The sequence below is a fragment of the Salvia miltiorrhiza genome, chromosome 4, assembly GCF_028751815.1.
Source record: "Salvia miltiorrhiza cultivar Shanhuang (shh) chromosome 4, IMPLAD_Smil_shh, whole genome shotgun sequence".
Classification (NCBI taxonomy): domain Eukaryota; kingdom Viridiplantae; phylum Streptophyta; class Magnoliopsida; order Lamiales; family Lamiaceae; genus Salvia; species Salvia miltiorrhiza.
Window position 1 is genome coordinate 30,880,318 of NC_080390.1, and position 12,375 is coordinate 30,892,692.

A 12,375-nucleotide genomic window follows, 5' to 3' on the forward strand; every position below is an offset into this window, starting at 1 on the left:
AACTTTGTTCACAAAAAAAAAAGGAAAACCCTACAAAATTTGAGCCACGTAGGATAAGGAAGGGTGGTCCGCCCAAAACAGACATAATGGTCCGTCGACGGTGACATTGTGGTGTCGTTGTAGCGAGGTGTATGGTTCACAAAATTGAATCAAAATTGAAATTCATATACAATTAATTCGATTTAGGTCACTTCAAAAATTCGAATGGCTTGAGGATCTTTTTATTTTTATTTTTATTTCACAAACAAATCACAATCCATGCCACGTACACTAGTTGGAGACGGATCAATTTTCACCGGAAAGAACAAATAAAAAATCAAAAATAAAATAAATCAACCACATATATATATAATTTAAATAAGACACAATATTCCTCCATGTATATTGTGAATGATGAAATCCTACAAAGCCAACATTAAGGGGTTGAACAAAACATCATCTGGAACAGTAAACTGTGCCCCAAAACAATAATCAACAGCCCACCAAAAGAAATAAAGGGCACAAAAAATAAAGGGAGACAACAATTATGAAAGGGTTAGAAAAAACTGGCCTCAACAGTAGACTTTCACAATTACATGTTCCATAAATCATCAACCTAGTCAATGGACCACCTAATTTTGCTCCAATATATCTATAATTCCCTCCTCCAACTATCACACTTAAGAAAAAATTCAAATAAAAATTGTAATTTTAGGTTTCTTTTTCAATTAATTTCTCCTAAAACCAACGTCGTACGTCACACGTTTGAGAGAGTAATATACACGTGTTAGGGAGGGTACGGTGCATGGAATGTTTCATCAAAGTTGATGTCTTTTATATACATATATATATGGATTTCGACAATTTTTAGAATGTTGGAGTTTAAGGTAAAAAATCTGAGTCCAGAGATGAAGGCTACGTTGAAATATTTGGCAGGAATTGCTGGGCCAAGTGGCTATGGCTCCAAAACTACTGCTCAACAAGTTGCTGATGATTGCTTCTCCTCCATGCCTTCGTCTCATCTCACTGCAATAGTCACTGGTCAGCCCCCCCCCCCCCCCCCCTCTCTCTCCCTCCTTTGAATGTTCATAGTAATATATTCATGGAAAAAGGCGGTACCTAATTTAAGTAATTCATGCCAAGAATCACGTTTACAACAAAGATAATGTTTATTTTAAAAATATTTTGATTTACTTTTTTTTTTTATGTAAATCAAGAATGTATTGGATCCCAATTCAAAAAGTATACTATCGTGCCATTCTACTATAACATGATGTCATGATCACTAATTGTTGCATGGTTATGCAAAAAAAGTTTTTTTTTTTTTCACAAAAATTGAAATGTGATGTTGAGATAATTAATTAAAGTGGATTGTGTGATGAATAGGCGCGACGTCGGGCATCGGTGCAGAGACGGCCAGAGTTCTTGCCAAGAGAGGTGTGAGAGTAGTTATGCCAGCAAGGGATTTGAGTAAGGCAGAAAGAGTGAAGGAAAGTATACAAAGAGAGAGCCCAGAAGCTGAGATTATCATATTGGAGATTGATTTGAGCTCATTTGGTTCAATTCAGAGATTTTGCTCTGAGTTTTTATCATTAGGATTGCCCCTACACATTCTCATGTAATGTACATTTTTTATTTTTTTATTTTTCTGTTTTTTGTATGCTGTTTTATTTACTTAATTTGATTGTTGTCTTTTCTTGAAAGTGGTTTTTTTTGGGTGGGCATATTGAAAAGAGGTTTTTGTAGTGCAAGTGTTGTTCACATATTTATGTATATTCAAACAAATATTTATTTTCTTGCAGAAACAATGCTGGCAAATATTCACAGAAGCTGGAATTTTCTGAGGACAAAATTGAGCTTACTTTTGCCACAAATTATTTAGGTAATAGTCTTCTTCTATTTTATTTTTTTTCTGTCGTAATTTCTTAGTTTAATCAAGAAACATACAAAGGCAAAAATATTGAAATTTAATTTGTATTTGGAAAGGTCATTTTTTGTTGACGGAAATGCTAGTGGGGAAAATGGTGGAGACAGCAACAGAATCTTGCATAGAGGGGAGAATAGTGAATGTCTCCTCTGTGATTCACAATTGGGTGAATACCAAACACTTTTGCTTCAGTAAATTGCTCAACCCAAAAAGGTATATATCTTTCTATCTATATTGTGAATTCCACTAGTAGATACATATTTATATCACGTGTATGCCATCACGTGTAGCATATGTTCATCAATATTTTCATATTAATTAAGCATAGCATTCTTGGTCATGCAGCTATAATGGCACCAGAGCTTATGCTCAATCAAAACTAGCCAACATACTGCATGCCAAGGAACTATCAAGACAGCTCAAGGTACAACACTCACCATGAAAATTTACATTTTGATGCAAGTTATAAAAGTAAATATGTCAATAGCCATAGCTCAAGCGACAGAGTTCAGACATTAAAATCACTCTCTTGTAAGAGGTCATGTGGGTTGGGTTGTATTTTTATTGGTTCAAGTTTCATTGTATTTTCATTTATTTGGTTATTGGATCTAGTTTATACTAACTTGATTTTAGCTTACTTTGTTATATAGTAACTCATTGTAATATATATTCTTGTATCTTAAAAAATTTAAAAATAAAAGCCAATATTTAAAAAAAAGGAACAAGAATAATAGTTTTTTTCTGACCTATTTTGTCCTTTTCTTTTATTTGAAGGCAAAAAAAGCAAATGTGAGTATCAATGCTGTCCATCCTGGGATTATCAAGACTGGAATTACCAGAGATTACAGAGGCTTTATTACAGGCATGCAAAATATTTCTCACTTTTATTCTTTTTATAGCATTTGATTTGTCTATCTTTTTGCATGTAATAATCCAATCAAACATCTGAATCCCACTCCACTGTCCTGACCTCCTGATTGGAATATTTTTCTCAGATTCTCTCTATTTTGTGGCATCAAAATTGCTCAAGTCCACATCACAGGTAATTTGTCTTCGTTTCACTTAATGACTACTAGCTCTTGATTGTAGTCACGCAGAAAAAAATATGTGAGAGTTATATTTTTCATATATCAATTTAGTGATGGAGGGTTATTGTACAACAAACTAATATCAATAATTTGACGATTTTGAGAAAGAAAAAAAAAATTCTTTTGATGATTTTGAAAGAATGGAAAAAAAAAAATGTATTTTCTTTTGGTGGGACTCAGCCAATAATTGTCAGCTAGTCCAATCCAAAACAAACAACATACTTTGATGGAATCAACAATTTTTTAATTTTTTTTTTATGCTCGTGTAATCATTCAAAATAAACGTCCTCCTAACGTGTCAGGGGGCGGCCACTACGTGTTACGTTGCGTTGAGCCCTCGAGTGGGAGGCATGAGTGGCAAGTATTTCGCGGACTGCAATGAGAGCCATTGCTCAGCGCTGGCGAGTGATGAGAGCAATGCGAGGAAGCTGTGGAAGCAGACGCGTGCTCTCATGCACAGGCGATTTCTTCTCCCGGTGGGCAAATGTGGTGAAGAAGAACAAATTCAACCTAATTAATTTACCTAGTCTTTTAGGCATGTAAATAATACATCAATTAGATTAAAATTTCCCACTCTTGTGGTGGTGATAATTATTTGTTTATCAATAATAAAATGCACATCACTTCAGCCAGGCGGAGCCCATTAAGCCAGCCCGTTATTTTCGACGATCTACTATTTTCTTTGTATCATTGTATCTAAACTAATTACTAGCATAAAATTATTGTTGTATGTTTCTAAACATTAGATTTTTATTCACCAATAATACTGATGATGAGCTCATGCGTCTGCTTCCAAAGATTCCGAGCAATGTCGTCGTCACTTGCAAGGCCTAAGGCGCGGCTCTCGTTGCAGTCTTCAAAGTACTCGCCGCTTACGCCGACTAGTCGAGGGCTCAATGCAACATAACATGTCGTGGCCGCACCCTACAGTGCAACATACATCAACTGAGGAATGGAAATTCAATTTCGTAAACTATTTTGAAAATATATGCCAAACACTTGCTACGGATTACAAAGAATTCATGTTGCTAGTTTTGAAGATTGGAATAACTATAATCAAGATTAGTCTTGAGTAAATTTGATCAGAACATTGAAGACAAACCTGTGATGTTGACTTGACAAATTTGGATGCCACAAAATACATAAAATCTGAGAAAATATTCCAATGAGGAGTGGAATTTAGACTTAATTTGGATAATTAAATAAATGCACAAGATAGTCAAATATCATCATATCACATAAAAGAAAGGTGAGAATAGATGCTTGCCTGAAATAAATTTGAAATCTCTTGTAATTTCAGTCTTTATAACCCCTGGATGGACAGCATTGATAGTCACATTTGCTCCTTTTGCCTAAACATGCATTCACACACACAAACACAAAATCATAGATCAGAACAAATATATATCCCTTTAATTAATTTGCCTTTTTCGAATTTGGGTTTTACACCTTGCATCAAAATGTGTAATTCATTATGTACCTTGAGCTGTTTTGATAGTTCCTTGGCATGTAATATGTTTGCTAGTTTTGATTGAGCATAAGCTTTGGGGCTAAGGTAGCTGCAGATAAGGTACATAAATAATGGCTAAGCATAATAATGAAGTTGGATGAACAACTACTATTGTAGATGCTATGGTCACATATGAAGTAGAATTCATCGAGTGCAGTTTGAATAACGATGTGAACCCAAGAGGAGCTCTATATATATATATATATATAGGGAGAGGTTCAAGAAAGAACCATAAATAAAAGAAGACCGGAGAACCATTTTCAGCCATTCGATCATCAAGATCTACGGTGGATGCATCATCTTGTTGGATGAATGCAGATCTTGGGTTCGAATCCTGAAGGGAGCATTTTTTTTTTAATTTTTTTAGTGCATTAATTTTAACAGCGAATGCATTAATTTTTACAGTGGATGCATTAGATTTGATGGTTCTCCCGTTCTCACAAATAATGTAGTTCTCTCTAGAACCACACCCTATATATATATATATATATATATATATGAGTGGGTTCTAGTGAGATTGTAATTTTTCGTGAGACGTGAGACTAATGAATAAATCAGTATAGAGTGATGAATAAGATAGTATATGGTGTTGAACGAAAATATTCAAAAGATTGAGTTGGTCTTGGATGAGGTTGACCTCATACCATAAGACGAGTCGGGTCGGGTCTGGGCATGGGTTGGGCGTAGAAGATCATAAATAGAATAAATTGATATAAAAATGTTGAAATTAAATGTTGGGGTAGTGGGTAAGGCTTTTCACTTTCAACCAATTGGTATTGGTATTGGTATTGGGTTTGAAACTCCCAAGTGCCATTTCCTGCGTTATTTTTTTTCTTTTCTTTCACTTTTGTGTTTTTTGTTTTGTTTTTTGTTTTTTTTTTTTTCTGTTTGTTTTTTTTTTCTTTTCATTTTTTCTGTTTTTCTTTTTGCATTAGCGTTTTTTGTGTTTCTTATTGCATTTTTTTTCTATTTTTTCTATTTTTCTTTCTTTTTTTCCATTTATTTCATTTTTTTTAAAAGATTACCTTTATTCATATTAATAGTTATTTTTTCTTACAACTATAATTACTTGACCAAGTCATTAAAAATTACAAGCTTTTGTGAGTAAAAGTAACAATATATGTGGAAAAAGTAATAATTTTAATATATTACATTTCTTCATATGAATAATTACTTTTTATTAAGCCAATAGTTACTTTTAATAAATATAAAATATACATTTGGTAGCACTTGACACAAATGTATACTTATGTTAATATAAGTATTTACCTTCATTCAATGTAAAGTATAATATTTTCTAAACCCTAAACACTAAACCCTGAACACTAAATTCTAAAACCTAATAAACATATTTACTTTTAATAAGCATAAGATTTACATTTGTTAGTACAAACATGTATACTTATTTTAACATACGTATTTTCCTTCATTCAATATAATGTATTATATTTTTTACACCATAGATCCCTGAAAACTAGACCTTAAACCCTAAACCCTGAATAGTTACTTTTTATTATGACAATAATTACTTGAGCAAATAGTTAAGAATAAAAGTACTAACGAGTGAAAATAACATTATTTTTATTCATATCAATAATTACTTTTACTTACAAAAATAATTACTTGAGCAAATAACTAAATTTAAAAGTACAAAAAATATTTTTATTCATATATTCTTGTCAATAAAAATAAACATTATTGTGAAGAAATGTAATGTTTCAAAAACATTACAATCCTTCATAATAATAACAATTTTTTATTACAACAATAAATACTTTTTATTACAACAATAACTACAACAAATGTAATAATTTTGAAACATTACATTTGTGCATATCAATAATTATTTTTTATTATGATAATATTTACTTGATAAAATAAATAAAGTACAAATTCTCATTAATAAAAGTACAATTATTGTGAACAAATGTAATAATTTAGAAACATTACATTTCATCATATTAATAGTTACTGGATCCATTCAACGGGCCCCTAGCGATATATAATTTAATGTAACTCACATATGGTAAACACATAATATTAAAATGGACAAAGATTAACCACAACATGTACTGAAATAAATCTCACACCTGGAACTTGAGCTTTGAAAATTAACTTGAGTAATTCAAATCAATGTCAACATCTTAGTCGTGCCGCACCTAATCCCATAAAATTAAATATAATTTAATAATAACTAAAAATAATTATTACATAATTTAATAATATATGTATATATAATTTAAAACAAAATAAAGAAGGTAAATATACCTTACTGTATCCAAGCTTGCTCTTAAGTTGATGGTCGAAAATATCACCTAAATGCTTCAATATTTATAGTGTCAAAATATAAATATAAAAATGTATAGGTTTGATGAATGAGCTTTATAGGGTAGCTTATAGGCTTGCTTTCATTAGCTTAGAAATAATCCACGTAACATGCATGCAATATTTATATATATAACTTTTTGAATAACCATGTACATGTATATATATTATTTAATTCGTGTGGATATACATTAATCAAATATATTATTCACTTATTAGTTTTAAACTCATGTGCAGTACTAAATTTAAATATATACATTTAAGTATGTAGATTTCTTATTATAAATAATTATATAGATAAACATTTATCACTATATAAAAAAAATTGTTTATATATGTAAATTTATTTTATTTTATTTTTATAAAATTATTTTCTAATTAGGGGCACGACTAGACTAACATTAATTCAATAAATAAAATATTTTTCAAGCACTTTCTAACTTAAAAGTTCACTAATTTTCAAATAAAATTTGTAAAGAAAATAAATGGTTTTGGGCTGTGACATTGGATATTTGATAAATTTTAAAAATTGTCATTTAGATTCCGGTATTATTTTGTTATCATTATTACGATGTTATCTTCTATGAAATAGTATTGTTCAGTGATATGGTATTTAAATATAGTGTACTTTTGTTTTGCATAATAATGTATTGAACAATGAATACTATGAAGGAAAATAAAGAATAAGCATGAATATTAAATTTCCAGCACTATTTTGCATAAAAATACAATTCATAAATACAAAATATCATTGAGTTGTGAATAATGTTTTCATCTTGATTCAAATAACACATAACTAACATAGTTGAAGTATCATTTTTATGTTAGATGGATATTGGATAAACCTTAGAACTTGTCATTCAGGTTCAAGTATTTTTTTGTCATTCGGGTTCAAGTATTAAATAGTTTGCATATATTTACATTTGATGTGTGGTTGTTGAGTAAGTACCGAATGAATATTCAGTCATCGAATTGCACGTATCCAGTAACTTGATGTGTGGTTGTTCAGTAAGTACCGAATGAATATTCAGTCGTTGACGTGTATATATTCAATCATTGTTCACATACATTTGTATTTGAACTGTGGATATTCAGTTAGTACCGAAAGTATATTCAGTCATTGACATGTACATATTCAAATAGTTTATCACAATAAAACAAATGAAAATAGAGTATATGCAGTCATTGACATGTAAATATTCAGTCGTTTTGGTGATTATGTCAGAAATCGTTAATGATATAAATTTGGTATTTGAATATATTGAATTTACGTATTGAATAATAACATATGAATCACTGAATAATATTGCATAAATTAACGAATAATAAGTTTCAGTATTATTTTTCCATAACTGCATGAAGAAAAAAAAATATGATTATGAATATGGTTAATAATAGTGAAATAATTTGGTTGTAAATAATGATAGGTTAATGAAGGATATAAAATTAGATCTTAAACAAAAACATAAAACTTTTCAAGCAAAAGGAAAAAATTGAAAAAAGACTAACACATAAATCTAATTGTTTCCTAATTATCGGTAAAAAAAAAGGTCAAATTGTGAAGTAAATCCTAACCCTAAGAATAACCATAAAGAACGAAAATTAAGATGAATAATTAAAGTAAGGAAAAATTGCACCTAAATACACAAACTTTGCCAAAAATTCATATTTGACGCGAAGTTAGGATTTTACATTTTAATACACCAATTTTCGTTGTTGTCCAAATTTGACACGACTTAATTCTTAAAAATTCAAAAAACAACCCCTTTTTGTAAATAATTATACAAAGACCCACTTATGTTATGATTTGGAATATTTAAACCAAAACAAGATATTTCCTTATGATGTTTTCTTTTAAACCATTTTAGGCGCGGATCAAAGATTAAAAGAAAACATCATAAGGAAATATCTTGTTTTGGTTTAAATGTCCCAAATAATAACATAAGTGGGTCTTTATATAATTATTTATAAAAATGGTTGTTTTTTGAATTTTTAAGAATTAAGTCGTGTCAAATTTGGACAACAACGAAAGTTGGTGTATTAAAATGTAAAATCCTAACTTCGCGTCAAATATGGATTTTTGGCAAAGTTTATGTATATTCACGCAATTATCCCTTAAAGTAACTACCAAGAATTAAGTTAGAGAAACGGATTATATATGTGAAAGGATTACAAAATTAACCTTTACATAATATATTAATGAGATATCTGTAAAAACAATCAGCCATTAAATTCCGTAAATCAATGCATGGGATTCATTCTCTATTCTCACAACATATATGCAATATTCTTAGTTGATCTTTAACAACTCTTAAAATAAATATTACAAACCAACAAAAATGTATGAATTTTATGTAGAACAAGTATGAATTCACTGTATAAAGGTATGAATTGCGAAAAATATTTTTTTTGCTACCTATGGGATTCGAACTCAGGACCATAAATTCATCCAACAAGGTGATGAATCAACCGTAGATCTTAATGATCTAAGGGCTGAAAATGGTTCATATTTTATACAAAAAAATGTGTTTTTATCATAGCCCTCCCTTATATATATATAGGGGGCGGTTATTCAATAAACCACCCTTAATTTAAGAATTATAAACCAGCAAAAATGTATGAATTTTATGTATAACACGTACGAATTTACTGTATCAATGTATGAATTGCGAAAAATAAATTTTTGCTACCTTTGGGATTCGAATTCAGGACCATGAATTCATCCAATAGGGTGATGAATCAACCGTAGATCTTGATGATCTAAGGGCTGAAAATTATTCTTAGTGTATATATATATATATATATATATATTGAAGGGAAGTATTCTTTTTTTATTATTTTAAAATCGTCAAATTATTGTATGAATTGTTTTACAATAACTTTAATCATCAAATCAGATTATAAGAAAGGGATATTTTCCGTAAAATACATGAACTTTTAATAAATTATGATTTTTTTCTATGACCTTTAAAATTTGAAAAAATATATTCGATTTAGTCTGAATTTTCCCACGAGTATGAAATACTCCCAAATAGAAGCCGATTTAAGGGCTTTTGATTAGATTTTTTGATACCTAAGCGTGAGGGATAATAAAGGTGGCATAATAAAGTCGATGTATCTGTGAATTGAAAATCCCTCACGCTTAAGTATAAAAAAAATTTAAGTCAAAAATTTTAAAATCAACTTCTATTTGGGGTATTTCATACCTGTGGGAAAAAATCAGAAAAAAATTGAAAGGTGATGTATTTTTTTTTTTCAAATTTTAAAAGTTATGAAAAAAATCAGAATTTACGGCAAATATCCAAAATTATATTTTCAAAATCTCAAACTTAAAATTTAGAAAATATGCACCGCACCAGATATTTTTTCTACATCCGCCCCTGTAATATACCTTTTTGGATTGAGCAATTCAGTGAAGCAAAATTCATTGCTAGTCACTGAATTGTAACACATAGAGGAGACATTCACTATTCTTCCCTCTATACTTGATTTTCCTGCTGTCTCCACCATTTTCTCCAGTAGCATTTTTGTCAGCAGAAAATGACCTTCCAAAAATACAAATTAACTTTCATATTTTGGTTTTCCATTGTTAATCTTGTTTGAACTAAAAAAATAAAAGATAGACTAGCTATTACCTAAATAATTTGTGGCAAAAGTAAGCTCAATATTGTCCTCAGAAAATTCCTGCTTGTGTGGAAATATGCCGGCATTGTTTCTGCAAGAAAACAAATATTGTTGGAATTTGATATAGCTGAACAAAAATAAACCTCTTTTCAACAAAGATACATTGAATTACATAAGGATGTGTAGAGGCAGTCCTAAAGATAAGAAGTGAGAGCAAAAGCTTTTGATTGAAGCAAATGAGCTCAAGTTTAACTCCAATATGATTATCTCAGCTTTTGGGCTCTCTTTTTGTATATTTTCCTTCACACTTTCTGCCTTCCTCAAATCCCTTGCTGGAATTACCACTCTCACACCTCTCTTGGCAAGTACTCTTGCTGTCTCTTCACCGATGCCCGATGTCGCGCCTAATTTATTGTACAAATTAAATTCATAGTATAAAATAAGTTCATTATACGTTCGATATATATAGAACGTTATGAATCCATCATACGTAGATCTCATAATCTAAGACTGAAATTAGTTCATATTTTGTACAATATATACGTGGAATTATATAAACCAGTCCATATTATGATTATTATATAAACCATATTTATCATAAAAAATAAGTCGATATTAAATTTGCTGCGATAAAAATGATGAAAAATCGCATTGAAATTGATTTATTGTACCTTGAAATAAATTATTTTCTTATGAAAATCATTAATGTTTCCATGATGCCAACGAATTAGTGGTCTTATAATTAGTAAAAATGAAATGGCATTACTAGCAATCCGGTGACTATTGCAGTGAGATGAGATGAAGTCGATTTCAGACATGAGAGAGAGAGAGAGAGGGAGACCGGTGACTATTGCAGTGAGATGAGATGAAGGCATGGAGGAGAAGCAATCATCAGCAACTTGTTGAGCAGTAGTTTTGGAGCCATAGCCACTTGGTCCAGCAATTCCTGCCACATATTTCAATATGGCCTTCATTTCGATTCCTGCCAAAAGTTGCAATAGTGCAGCAGCCTTCATTCTTATGACTTGTTTTTTTAACTTAATGAATTGAACAACAAGATTCTAATCAACAGTTGTTCAAATCAAATACATATATATATATATATAATAAAATAACAACTTTGGTGCATTCATGCACCCTCTATAACATGTAATTACTATTGTGTGCTAGCCGTGTTTATTACTATCACATAGATAATAACGACCAATTAATTAACGCGCCACTTTTTCAAAAATAAATGCAATTAGGTCTTTAATATTCATATGAATTTTAGCACTATCTTGATGGAAAATTTTTTATGTTTTTATTAAGGGTTAATTACATGAAAATCATGAACTATAGTCATTTGTCCATTTTGCACACGAACTTTGAAACTTACATTTTTAATCATGAATTTTGTTCCAATTTTTTCATAAAATTGATTTACCCCCAATTTGATGATGATGTGGCGCCTATGTGGCAGCCGGAAGTGTGTCATTTAAACCGTCGTCCGACAAATTGATAAATGACGTCGTTTTGCTCCAAAAATGGCTGAAAAAACAGCCCAAGCAGCCTTTGGGCCGGAATTGGCGCGCCAGGCCCAGATCCACGCTCCAGCTCAGGCCCCTCTGACCCTTTCCCTGTTGATCCGCAACAATTAGGGTTCTGAGCCGCCACGTGCGGCGCCGCCTTGCCCGCTTTTGCTATTCTACCGCCCTCCACGACATCTCGCCGTCAAGTTCACCATCAACAACAGCAGCTCCAGTGACGCCTAGCCGAAGCAAGAACGCGTGTGCGAGGCCGTTTGTGAGCAACCCCGCCTTAAAAAATGTAACGATGCACAGGTCCTCCACGGCGGTTGGGCTGGCAAGGTTTGCCGGAGCTAACCTAGCCCCAAATCGCCAAAGACCCTGCTTCCTTTTTCCTCCGGCGAGCATCGACTT

General features: G+C 31.2%; 2 protein-coding genes across 3 annotated transcripts; one reads left to right on the forward strand and one right to left on the reverse strand.

Annotated features, from left to right (window-relative positions):
- The first annotated feature begins 620 nt into the window (after positions 1-620).
- On the forward strand, positions 621-11,349 carry LOC131023655 (short-chain dehydrogenase TIC 32, chloroplastic-like). Of its 2 annotated transcripts, none has more exons than XM_057953199.1 (8): positions 621-1,020; positions 1,366-1,597; positions 1,782-1,861; positions 1,966-2,119; positions 2,252-2,330; positions 2,681-2,768; positions 2,902-2,948; positions 11,243-11,349. In XM_057953199.1, exons 1-8 carry the CDS (start codon positions 807-809, stop codon positions 11,243-11,245), a joined length of 897 nt encoding a protein of 298 aa, XP_057809182.1. In that variant the 5' UTR covers positions 621-806; the 3' UTR covers positions 11,246-11,349. The 2 variants fall into 2 exon arrangements, with proteins under 2 accessions (XP_057809182.1, XP_057809181.1); XM_057953198.1 differs by lacking the exon at positions 11,243-11,349 and adding an exon at positions 3,297-3,739.
- LOC131023656 (short-chain dehydrogenase TIC 32, chloroplastic-like) lies at positions 3,550-11,469 on the reverse strand. The gene is made up of 8 exons (XM_057953200.1): positions 11,295-11,469; positions 10,626-10,857; positions 10,465-10,544; positions 10,221-10,374; positions 4,475-4,553; positions 4,262-4,346; positions 4,097-4,143; positions 3,550-3,918 (listed from the first exon to the last, which is right to left on the reverse strand). The coding sequence occupies exons 1-8, from the start codon at positions 11,467-11,469 to the stop codon at positions 3,745-3,747; spliced, it is 1,026 nt and encodes a 341-aa protein (XP_057809183.1). The 3' UTR covers positions 3,550-3,744.
- Between the last annotated feature and the right edge of the window lie 906 nt (positions 11,470-12,375).

What these genes read in the sequence shown, in the direction of transcription:
- LOC131023656 (XM_057953200.1), bottom strand. Translation starts at nt 11,469, where the DNA reads ATGAAGGCTGCTGCACTATTGCAACTTTTGGCAGGAATCGAAATGAAG. An exon ending in TTTTGCCACAAATTATTTAG is followed by an intron (nt 10,375 to 10,464) that starts GTAATAGCTAGT and finishes TATTTTTGGAAG; the next exon opens with GTCATTTTCTGCTGACAAAA. An exon ending in GAATTGCTCAATCCAAAAAG is followed by an intron (nt 4,554 to 10,220) that starts GTATATTACAGG and finishes CCTTATCTGCAG; the next exon opens with CTACCTTAGCCCCAAAGCTT.
- LOC131023655 (XM_057953198.1), top strand. Translation starts at nt 807, where the DNA reads ATGTCTTTTATATACATATATATATGGATTTCGACAATTTTTAGAATG. An exon ending in TTGCCCCTACACATTCTCAT is followed by an intron (nt 1,598 to 1,781) that starts GTAATGTACATT and finishes ATTTTCTTGCAG; the next exon opens with AAACAATGCTGGCAAATATT. An exon ending in TTACAGAGGCTTTATTACAG is followed by an intron (nt 2,769 to 2,901) that starts GCATGCAAAATA and finishes TATTTTTCTCAG; the next exon opens with ATTCTCTCTATTTTGTGGCA.